At 43.9% G+C, this 12,142-nt stretch overlaps 1 protein-coding gene across 3 annotated transcripts in view; it reads left to right on the forward strand.

Annotated features, from left to right (window-relative positions):
• PLCL2 (phospholipase C like 2) overlaps positions 1-12,142 on the forward strand; it is a 200,959-nt gene that overhangs the window by 111,204 nt on the left and 77,613 nt on the right. For all 3 annotated transcript variants that reach the window (XM_007108536.3, XM_028490169.2, XM_028490175.2), the window contains one exon: positions 1,618-1,821. In XM_007108536.3, the coding sequence (XP_007108598.2) occupies positions 1,618-1,821 (204 nt within the window). The remainder of the gene's footprint in view (positions 1-1,617; positions 1,822-12,142) is intronic.

Below are 12,142 nucleotides of genomic sequence, written 5' to 3' on the forward strand. Positions count from 1 at the left end.
ACACACACACACACATATATATATAATCTTTGTAACTATTATGAGCAGAATGCCAGCAGCAAGTAAAATTAAAAGACCTTCCCACAGTGGAGACATTTTGGTTTATTTCTTGTCTCATAGTAAATGTGGAGGGTGTCTCCCTGCCTCTGAGGGTGCCATGGTTGGTGGACCTCAGCTCTGAGCAGGCCGCACGTCCCTGCCCTACGGCAGCTGTCATGCGCATAAAGCCGAGCCTCGTCCTTCCAGGGCCGCGTGTCTGTGCTGAACCCACGTTGCAGTCGCCGCTGCGTGATACCCCTGCCACACCCGGGCGGTCGGGCCAGGGATGCCGTAGGAAACAGCAGACTTTAGTTGGGGCTGGGCAGCAGATAATAAACAAATAGGACAACGGCAGGTGAAGAAGAAGTAACTGGGGAGTGCGATGGTGTGACTGGCGGCCCCCCTTAGAGCTCTCAGTAAGGATTTATTGTTATGAGCAGTCAACATCCAAGTGATTTTGAACAAAATCATACACAGCTTGATGCCCATATTTAAAGCAATATTAATAAAAAGAAAATGTTTAAATTTAAAACCAACGTGCTGCTCATTTCCAAGGACGGGGGTGTTTGAGAGCAGAAGGTACAGGGCTTGGGGGGCCCAGATCCCTCCCCTCTGGCCGCCGTGCTCAGCCCAGATCACGACCCAGGTGTGCCTGGGGTGACTCATCTTTCGGTTGGAATGTACCTTTTCTGGCAGCACAGTGATTAAGAGCAGAGGCCTCATCCTCAGCAGACTTCAGGTAAAGTCCTGACACCTTCATCTGCTAGCTGTGTGACCTCAGACAGACAACAGAGGCAGGCCACAGCTGAGGCTCGGCCTCCTCGGTCCCAGCGTATATGGGGTCGTGTATATTACCTATGCCTTGCACACAGTGATCAAAGAACACCGACTCGTGGCTTTTTACAGTATGGAAGGGTTTCCTTTAATGGGGATTTTAATGGCACCTCTGGTGATTAGAAAAAAAGAGCACTGAGGGCAGGAGGAGAAGCAGCATGGAGACGGGACTGGGGGAAGGGAAGGCCGTGGTACCGGGCAGGAAGGTCTCCCACCGGGCTCATCTCCACGGAGACTGCAGCATCCTCCAAGTTCCTTTAGCTTTGGAACCAGCTGGTATGAACAGGTGAGAGAGACTCTAGTTTCTATCTTGCAAATATTCCTCTTTTTTTTTTGGCTGGCTGGCATATTTGATACTTATTTTAAGCCTGATTTTTTTTTTTTTGGAATCTTTACCTTTTTGAATGCAGACGCCATTTTTTTTGTTTGCTCATAATTACATATCAGCATTAGCACTGCTGTGAACTTTGATCTGAAAAGTAGCTTTGCCCTTCGAAAGAATTTAACTTATTTGCCTTTTCCATACTTTTGATACATTGGTATTACAAATATCTATAACTATGTTTACTTTGGAAAGTAGCCATTTTTCCCAGGATAAGGTAATCATTAACCCTGTCTGTCATAACACTGCTAGTAACTGTTGTACGAGGCAGTCCAAGGATAACCAAGTATATTGGGGATAACATCCACGAGAAATTAAAACCCTGGTGAATTACAAAGCGCCTTCTTCTTTCCGTTGAGCAGAATGCAGTGGTGTCCTTCAAGGAGCTGTGTGGCCTCTCCTCCGTAGCCAACCTCATGCAGTGCATGCTGGCAGTGTCTCCCCGCTTCCTGGGACCTGATAACACACCCCTGGTGGTCCTGAATCTCAGCGAGCAGTATCCCACCATGGAGTTGCAGGGAATCGTGCCCGAGGTTCTGAAGAAGATCGTGACAACTTACGACATGGTGAGTGGCTCTTTGCACTTTTATGGAGCCCAGGGGAGAGAGGTGTCTTAGGACAGTACCCCGACATGCTTAGGAGCTCTTGCTGAGGTGTGCTTTCCTAGTTCATGCTTCCTTTACCTGTGCTGGAAAAGTTATTCCCCTGACCTTGCTGTATTTGAAAGACTTTAGTGTTTTGTTGTTGCTATTTTAGAAAGCAGGATTCAGACGGCTTTTCAAGAATGTATCTGAATTGATTTCTAAAGCATACACTATTTTCCACATATATATAGGAGGGAATTTTTTTAACCTTTCCCTGCAATCAGCCATTGAGTCACTCATTTTTATTTTGTTTTCAAACTGGTAAAGGTGAGAAATTTAGTTTTTTTTCCGAAAATACACTTTAAATACCATCAGAGGCAGGTGCTTCCACTACATGACTCTATTGTGCAATGTTTTCCTTCCTTATAGCAGCTGCTCTGTGGCGCCTGTGATTGGTAATCAGCTTAGCGTTAATGAGGAATCCTCGGGACACCTAGAATATTGCATTTTTGCCCTTAAGGTCTATCTTGCGTTTTCCTAATCGCTTCCTGCTTTCGCTGTACTTTTTGATCTATCGTAACTCTGAGGGATGAGTTAGTGGGTGAACAATACCGTTTCAAGCTCGCAGTGTAGCTGAAGTTGTCAAAACGCCGGTGAGCGCCGCAGGTCCTCCCCTGCGGTCAGGGTTAAGGGTGGTGCTGGACACTCCCCTCCCAGATGGGCGAGGCTGTCAGCCTGTACCGCCCGGGTGCTCAGAGGTAAGAGGCCTCACCCACCACCACCTCCTCCACACAAGAAGCAGGAGCTCAGACCACAAAACTCAAGGCTGCTTCTCAGGTAGCCTGCTGTGGTCTAAGACAAATCAGGAGTGGCACTGTAAACCTTACAGAAATAAATTTTTTTTTTTTTACTATTCTGTAAGTTGACCTGAGAGCTGCAATTCAGAGGGATTTATACAATTTCCAGGAAAGAAAAAAATGCTTTAGGTCAGCATTTCCCACAGTGTCTGCTGAGGAACCTTGGTTTCTTAGGATATTAATAAGTGTCACATGGGAGAAAGGGTTCCATGTTGAAATAATTTAGAGAAATACTGGTTTGAGCAAAATTAATCAGATGTCTTCACTGCAGGACTGTGTGGGCCCTTTTGTTTGCTGGCAGTGGCTTTCCAAAGGGTGATGGACATAGTATGCCCTATTTCACAAATTGTCTTGACCATGGGGTACTATTTCCAAAAACAAAAGTTTGGAAGCATTTTTGTGCTTGATCTTCTTCACTTCTTGGCCTTGCTCACCCAAATCTTTGGGTGCATAAGATCTGGAAGTCCAAGTCAGAAGAATGCAACACTTTTTTTTCTTTTGTTCTCTTTCTTTCCCCCAGTTTTATTGAGACATAATTGACACTCATGTATAAGTTTAAGGCGTACAGCATGATGGTTTGGTTTATGCACATTGTGAAATGATTACCACAGTGGATTCAGCTGACATCCATCTTCTCATATAAAAAGAAGGAAGAAGAGAGGAAAGGAAAAAAAAAATTTCTTGTGATAAGAGCTCTTAGGATTTATTTTCTTAAGTTTCCTATGTATCAGTCATCATGGTATATATTACATTCCTAGGATTATTTATCTTATAACTGGCAATGTCTACCTTTTGACCACCTTCCTTCAGTTCTCACTGTCTGCACCCTTCACCTCTGGTAACCACAAATCTGATCTCTTTTTCTATGAGTTTGGTTTTTTTGTTTTTGTTTTGTTTTGTTTTAGTTTCCACATATAAGTGGGTCTTACAGTATTTGTCTCTCTCTGACTCATTTCACTTAGCATAATACCTTCAAGGTTCATCTGTGTTGTAGCAAATGGTAGGATCTCCTCATATTTTAATATATATATGTATATCTCACAACTTCTTTATCTCTCCATAGACATTTAGGTTGTTTCCATATCTTGGCTATTGTAAATAGTGCTGCTATGAACATGGGGGCGCATGTATCTTTTTGAGTTAGTGTTTTTATTACCTTAGGATATATTCCAAAAAGTGGAATTGCTGGATCATATGGTAGTTCTGTTTTTAATTCTTTGAGGATCTTCCATGCTGTTTTCCCTAGTAGCTATGCAAATTTACATTCTCACCAATAATAAGAGTGCAGTATTTTAAACAGCTTATCAGTTCATTACCTTAAGAAAAAGTGGTATTTGATCTTTTTCCTAAGTTCCAATGCAGTAACCACACATCGTAGCAGGTGCTTGTTATTCCCTGCTCTTTCCAGCTTAGAGTTCACGGTGATGTAAGATAAATAAGGACCGAACACTGGACACTGCCCGCAAACTGCAGGGAGTGGCAGTCACCCTTCAGAAAGAAGGACGGCCAGGGGCAAATGTGTCTGTAAACATGGGTGGGGTGAGCACTGTGCTGGGTGCTGGAGGGGCCACAGGCCTGAGCATAAGGGGTCCCTGTCCTCAGGGAGCCATCCAGTCTGCTAGGATGGCAGCTGGGGAACAAAACAAAGAAGCTTATGCTGAGATTCCTTTGGGGGGAAAAGATGGAAAGATAGGAAAAAGAGGTAAAATGGAAAAGTCTGAAGAGCTCTTGCATGCTGTGCCTCAGGCTACCTAGTTAGTTTTATGAGAAGAAGCCCAAAGAAGTAGCTGATATTTGTAAATGCTTTTTAAACTTAAGCCACAAATAAAATCGTTAGACCTTTTGCAGACCCACGTCACTGACCAACATCTAAGATGACTTACCGGCTCAGGTGTGTTACTGGTCACACAGTGACATTTCTTCATGGTAACCTTTTTTTTTTTTTTTTTTTTTTGCGGTACGCGGGCCTCTCGCTGTTGTGGCCTCTCCCGTTGTGGAGCACAGGCTCTGGATGCGCAGGCCCAGTGGCCATGGCTCACGGGCCCAGCCGCTCTGCGGCATGTGGGATCTTCCCAGACCGGGGCACGAACCCGTGTCCCCTGCATCGGCAGGCGGACTCTCAACCACTGCGCCACCAGGGAAGCCCCATGGTAACCTTTTTAACAGGACCTTCCTGAGAGTGGGATGTGGTGCCCCAGGGAGGTGTTAACTGGAAGGGTCAGTACCCAGGCGCTAGTCCAGGCTGAGCCCAGAGCGGGAGTGGGACCGTAGCTGGGTGGACACAGTGCCCACCATATCACTTTCCCCGCCCCTTCCTCTCCCTGGGCTGGCAGATGATAACATTTACTATGTAACTCTTATCTACATATAACTTTATAATTGTGTTGTTGTAGAAATGGTAAGACAGTTGGCTTGCTTAAATTTTTAAAGTTGTGAAATTAGTCTTACATAATGTCTCATTGACATAGCTGGGCTGTATTATACCCCTAGCTTTATTGATTTGTTCTCTTTTTCATTCCACCTGATAAACTAAGCTATAAAGTACTTAAAATTAGATTCAAATTTTTATAATTTGCATTTTAAAGATTGTCATATTGCTATGGCAATATTATAGCTCTTGTAATATTTTATAGTCCATTTATTAGTGACTTAATTATTTCTCACCTCTGACAATTAATTTATTAAAGCTAGCTAAAGAATAGATGAAATACTGATGGGAAATGTCATAAGGTCTTGGATAGCCTTTATTTTTGTAACGTTTGTTATGTTGAGCTTAACCCAAAATTAGCCTTAGAAATAAGATCTTATTTCATTTCGTTGACTTCCCATTTATAGTTTGAAGACTCCAAATGAGAAGTAAGCGTAGTTTGAGAAATCCACCCCTCCCCACAAAGTCCTGTGTTACTGTGAGTCTGCACTGCTGAAGTTGCCCTCCAGCGAGGACAGGATTGCGGTATCTCCTAAGAGTGTACAGATATGTATTTATGCTGTCAAGATTGTGACTGTTTTTCTGTCTAAACTCTTACTAATAAATGAGTTGTAGCTGAAATATGCCACTGTCTTTGTGAAAAAGGAGAGTGCAGGGAAGGAGCGGATTGTGGAAATGTGGGCACCGTGTAAGCCGGTATGGAGGCTAGGAAAGAGGGCCCACGCTCAGGGTGGCCTGCAGCCCCATTTGCCTGGGACAGACCCTGCTTGTACACCTGTGGTCCCAGCATAATTATTAATAGTTCTACCTTTAACCCTTAAGAGTGTCCCTGTTTAGATAATTAGTTGTGTGGTCACCCTGCCCACGGCCCCTAGATTGTCCTAATGGCTCTTGGGATCCCACCAACAAACAGGTCTTCAGAGAGGCCCAAATTGTGGTTTTTTGCCCTATTTGTCGTCCCTCCTTGGATCCCGGAAGTGGTGAGGTTTGAGGCTGGGACGTTGCTCAGGAAGGCGGGTGTCAAAGCCACTCGGGAGCAGAGGAAGAAAAACACAGACACCTTCTTAGATCAGGCAGATGGGGGAGAAATAGGGAGGGACTGGTCTGGAGAGTGGGAGTGACTGTGTGGTCACACAAGGGAGGCTTTTCTTCCCTGGAGGAGTTCACAGTTTAGTGGAAGAGATGAAACATACCCAGAAATAGTGAGAGGATAGATGATAGATAGATGTGTTAAAATATGTAAACAGATTATTTGGATGTTCATGGGAGAGAACGGTCAGTTTCAAGTTTAGGAATTAGGAAGACTTCAAGGAAACACTGGCCTCTGACCCTTAAGAACGACTCAGATTTCAGCAGGTGAAGAAAAGGAGACTGTTGCAGGCTGAGTTCACAGGGTGAAACGCTCTCAGAAATGGGAAGCACGTGTTCTAGGAAATTCAAGCGTGGCCCGTGGGAGTTCTTGCACATTTTTGAGCAGCAAAGGGCCATGCTCAGAATTAAGATTATGGACTGTGGGAGGGTAAGGCTGAAAGAGGACTCAGAGGCCGCCTGCTGAGCGTCTTTATTTTGCAGATGAGATAATGGAAACCCAGTGGTGCATCAAATTAATGGCAGAACCATTAATGGTTCTAATGGCAGGTTTAGAGCCTGACTAGTCTCTTTGTCCAGTTTTTGCCCTGCAGTCCAGATCAGGAAGATGAGCCATGTGTGGTGTGTAGATGACTGATGAATCTGCCCATAAAGCCCAGATAGCGCCAATAATCATGATCTGACGTTGTTCACGTGGGGCTCTTGAAGTCCCAGGTACCTTATTTCTGATTCTTGCTCCCCCATGAAGGTGGAGAAGAATTCATCTTGCATACTTTGGCGTATGTTAAAAGGCAGATCCGATGAGCTTAATATAAGGAAGACTGTATTCAACAGAATGGAATCTGATTATAAGTACCTGAATATATCTTTTGTATTATTACTTCAGAAAACAGAAAATTTAAGTGTTTTACTTAAAAGTGTGTGTCAGTGAACTTGAATGCATCCACTGTTGAGAATCAGATATCACAGTTGAGCTTGTTCTCTCCTGTGTTTAAAGGCTGGTTTGGAGAAGGTAAGGATTACGTAACCTGAGTAAGAGATTCTGGTGAGTGAGTGGGTCCCCTCTCCGTAACACACAGTGCTGCTGGGATGATCCGCTGGGAGGCTTCAGGACCACGTCTCCTCATCTCCTGTCATCATCATCTTTTTATACTAAAGTGGTTTTTACCACCCTTTCAAATGTTGATGAAAGTAACGATTCAGCTCTCCAGCTATCTTTGCTTATTAGTTTCAGATTTACCATCTGCTTTACGCTTAAATTTTTTAAAATGTTATGAGATCTATGCTAACAAATAGAGACCAAGATGTCAACATTCTTCCTTGACTGAGAGAAAACACTGGAAGTTTAAATATTTTGTGAAGTGTTACATAAAAAGAAAGTTCTCTTTAAAATTTTTTCATTGGACTTTGAGGGCAGTATTCTCGGTGAAAGAAGCCAGACACAGAAAGACAAGCCCTGCGGGATTCCACTTAAATGAGGTATCTAAAATAGTCAGATTCATAAAATCAAAGACTAGACTGGTAGTTACCAGGGGCTGGGAGGAGGGGGAGATAGGACGTTATTAATCAACAGGCATGAAGCTTCAGTTAAGTGAGGTAGAGGAGTTCTAGAGACCCGTGTACAGTAGCACCTTGTACCTCTAGTCAACGGTAATGCATTGTACAGGTAAGCATTTGTTAAGAGGGGTAGATCTCATGTTAAGTGTCCTTATCACATAAGCATTTTTTAAAGAAAAAATATTTTCCCTTGGTTTTGCTACAATTTTTCTGCACTATGGAATATGCTTCAGTCATTGTAAGTAAATTGATGATGAAGTCACAGGGAATGAAAAGGAGAGAAGGGGAAAAGGGAAAGAAAAGGATGCCCAGCTCTGTCACAGGGAGCATGGCTGTTCACATACACAGTGGCAGACTCTCGAGCAGCCGTAGCTGCTCGGAGATTACCCATGAATTCATTCTTGTCATTGCAGTTCCTTTGTCTCTACTTTCTATCTGAAATTAATTTGTTTCCATGTTTACAGCTTCACAAAAATCTTGATTTTAATTGCCTTCACACTTAATTAAGAAAGCACTCTCTGAGGAATCCGTTTATCCAGTAGAGAACAGTATTTTTTAGTGCTTAAAAAAAAAGGAACAAGGTGCTTTGTCTAGGAGCATGTTATTTGCTTGCTGTGAATATTTTTATATAAGTTACTTAATAGTCCCTTCTACCTCATGGCTTTAAATATTTCTTAAATAAAACAAGGTCCTTTAAATAAAATATGTGAAACGAAGGGTATTTTTCTTACACGGATATGTTGGCAGTCGGCATGCAGCATCAAGAGTGCTCTGCTGTATGTTGTTGGTATGGGTTCCTGTATTTTCTCTGGCCACTGCTTAATGCAGGGAAGAGAGAAATCACACTTCATAATTGATGGAGTCTGTCCATCTGGACCAAGCAGAGATCATCTGTAATAAGGTTATTATTGATTCCCATCTCCTCTGTGGCTGCTTTTATCACTCTCCTGCCTCAGAACTTGACATTAAAAGCATCTTTTAATTGGAGGTGTCAACTCTCCCAATTTTTATAACTGTAGAAAAATAGAGTATTATGCCTTGGGATAAGACTGAGCTACAAAGAGAGGAAAAAAAGACAGATTAGGGAAAGGTGAATGTACCCTGCTACAGGAGGAAGAGCAGAAACACAAAGCCTCTAGTTTAATTCAGTGACGGGAGTTCCAGCCAATGACGTTTCCAAAACGGTTTCTCTGGCATCACCAAAACCATACAGCTGACCCACTTCAGAGTGACTGCCGACCCCACGGGAAGGGAAAAGTAATGTTTAAAGGATGGAATGTGATGATGTTATCACTCGTATCATCAGATCAGATGATAGAGGCTGCCACTCAGCCACCAGAAGCAGGGAGATTGAGAAACTTAGGGGAGATGGTGTTTCACGGTGTGATATGGTGGTGATCGCATGACTGTATCTCTCATCCGCTTTTCATGTTTTACATGTCTCCACAGAAACCATCGAGGGACACATATGTAGAAGTATTCTTACACACACACACACACACACACACACACACACACACACACACACACCTGCAGATACTAAGCAAGAACAGTTGCAAGACACACACCTGCAGATACTAATCAAGAACAGTTGCGAAACAGTAGCATTTTAGGGCTGACAATCCCCTTGAAAGGGCCTTCATCAGCGGCTGTTTTTTACCAGTTAAATTTGATACCCAGCCCCAGACTCTCTGGGAGGACAGAGATGCAAACCTTAACAGAGTCCCTCACGTTGTCAGATGGGGTCTTCAGACGAGAAGTGATAAAGTACGAAGCGAGCCACTGGACCATCTGACGCACCAACTGCAGATACTCTTCTGCAGTTTACAATTCCTGAGTAACTGTGGTGCTGTCCCACCATACTGGTAAACGAGAAACGGGAGCCTGCTATTGGCATCCCTTCAGCCCTTGAACCAAGCCACCTGGGGAGCGGTTATGGGGCTGTGGCTCGGGGCCATGTGTTTGGTGGGGTCTCCCACTGTTTGACTTCTCTGTTAGAGCCTTTCTGTTGCTTCTCAAGGGGGCAGAACAAGATTGCTTATTTCTCGAACACTTTATTTCACTGAATCTTGTAGGAAATATGTATGTAATATATCTGGAACCTAAAGCTCCAGAACAGTTAGGGAACTTCCTTTTAAGCAGATGCATTATGCAGAAGAACACTACTACATTTTTGATAAAACTAAGATCGTTGAAGTGCTGTAGTCTTTTTTTCTTCCTGTGCAGTAGGAGAGGAATTGCTTCCCATGTTCCCATCAGATCCCACTTGAATGTGGGATTTTGCTCTTGTATTATTCCTTCAGTGTTTATTTTTGATATATTCTCTTCTTGACTAGAAATAATTTATTTTGTTTCTTCAGTGGCTAAAATTACCTCCTTAAGTTGTTTTCTGAGTTCTTCTTTCTGTCAAAGACCCACCAGGGCATTTTTTTCAATATTTATTTGGCTGCGCCGGATCTTTAGTTGCAGCGTGCGGGATCTTCCTTGTGGCCTGTGGACTCTTAGTTGCGGCATGTATGCGGGATCTAGTTCCCTGGCTAGGGATCGAACCCGGGCCCCCTGCATTGGGAGCACGGAGTCTTAGCCACTGGACCACTAGGGAAGTCCCCAGGACATTTTTTAAAAGTCTGTGTACATCTCTCAAATTCTGAGTGTCCTCTATCAATAATAGACGTGGTTTTCTTGGTCAGTTGCTGCGTGCATCAGCGACTGGTCAAAGCTGGGAAGAAGCGTTTGCCTTCCTTATCCTGGTTTGCTCGGTCAACTTCCTGTCCCCACTAGGCTTCGAATAAACAGAATTGGGCCGAGTGGAGACAGCAGTGCTGGCCAACTTCCAGTTTCTTCAGCCTGTTGTCACCTCATGCCTGTGGGGCAGAGATTGAGTTCAGACCACACACTCAGCCAAGATGGGGAAGGAAATTCAGCTTTCCCAGCTCTCTTAGGGGCAGGTGGGTGTCCCTCAATTTTAGTTCCGTTTCGTAACCCTGATCCATTGCCTTAATTCACATTATCCGTTTTGGGTTATGGTTGCTTGGCTCTTTAGGTAAAATGCTCAGTCTCTCAGACTTTCTCTCTTCCCTCAGCTCCTCTAAGAGTGGCCACTAGCTGCCTGGAGAGGGTGCAGCTGCAGAAAGTCTCCTTTCTGTGTCCTTGCTAAAGAACGTCCTCCTAAAGCTCACCACTGCCCACCCCAGTGCACCTTGGGGCTGGTGCGTGCAGCGCAGGGATTTCCTGGCTCCGTCCTTCGTCCTCAAGGCTCCAAGAGGCGGGCTCCCAGCGTTCCCATCCACTGCCCCTTTCCTCCTCCTATCCTAGGGCTGCAAACGCTTGGCCCAGCCGTGGTCGGTGGAGGGGCATCTCCTCTACCCTAGGGGTGATGCTCTGGGACCTATATGTGTTGTTCCTTGATATGTTAAAATAATTTAGAAAAGAGTTTCTCCTTGACAGATCCTGACTTTCAAGCCTGTCGTTTTGGTGGGAACCCAAATAAAAATCTAATCTGACCTTTAAAACCGAGAAGTGTCTTTGTTTTCACAAGATAGCTGCTTTTCACCCAGGCTCTGAAACTTGCTCTTTGAGTAGGTGGAAAGCCCCAGGGCAAAATGATTTATAAACTATGGCAACATCTCTGGGAAAAAAAACAGCTTTACACTCTCCTCGTTACACCTCCCACTGCTGTCGCCATGCAGCTGGCAGCATTTCCCTCCCCACGGCACTTCATCTCCTGGATTCCCAGAAAGACAAACTTCCGGAAGTATCACCTAGAGAGAGACCTGGGTGCTGAGGCAGAGTCAGAAGTCTGATGTGCCAGCTGTAAGAACTAGGGATTATGTAATGATCATCAAGGGAAATGGAGTCTGAATACTTTGACTAGTGTTGTTAAGTGAATAACATTCTTCTTAGAGCATCTTGGAAATGTGGCCTCCCTTTGGCAGGTTGGGATTGATGAAGAATTTATGTTAAGCCTAGTAATTGCCAAGAGAGGGAAAAAAGGGGGGAAATAACTCTAGGGACATGTATCTCATGCATATAGTCTTGTAGCAATTGAAGTTTTCCAGAATCAGAATTCTGATTTGCTATTGAAACATGCATCAAACACTATTAATAATATATAGCCCTTTCTTGAAGAGAACACTTTTTACAGCATCCAGAATCTGTTTGACATCTTGAAGTCTGTGATCACTGTTGTGGTGTGCACGGCGTGGTACTGTGTCTACAGCCAGTTTTGTGGATGTGATCGTCCTCTGTGGTGGAAATCCTTTTCAAACAGGAAAGTGATGATCAAGAAACAAAGGACGGAGTTGGCTCTTGGTGTGTGATAATTTTTTTTTTTTTTTTTTTTTTTTTGTGGTATGCGGGCCTCTCACTGTCG

The sequence above is a fragment of the Physeter macrocephalus genome, chromosome 1 (genome assembly GCF_002837175.3).
Source record: "Physeter macrocephalus isolate SW-GA chromosome 1, ASM283717v5, whole genome shotgun sequence".
NCBI classification, from domain to species: domain Eukaryota; kingdom Metazoa; phylum Chordata; class Mammalia; order Artiodactyla; family Physeteridae; genus Physeter; species Physeter macrocephalus.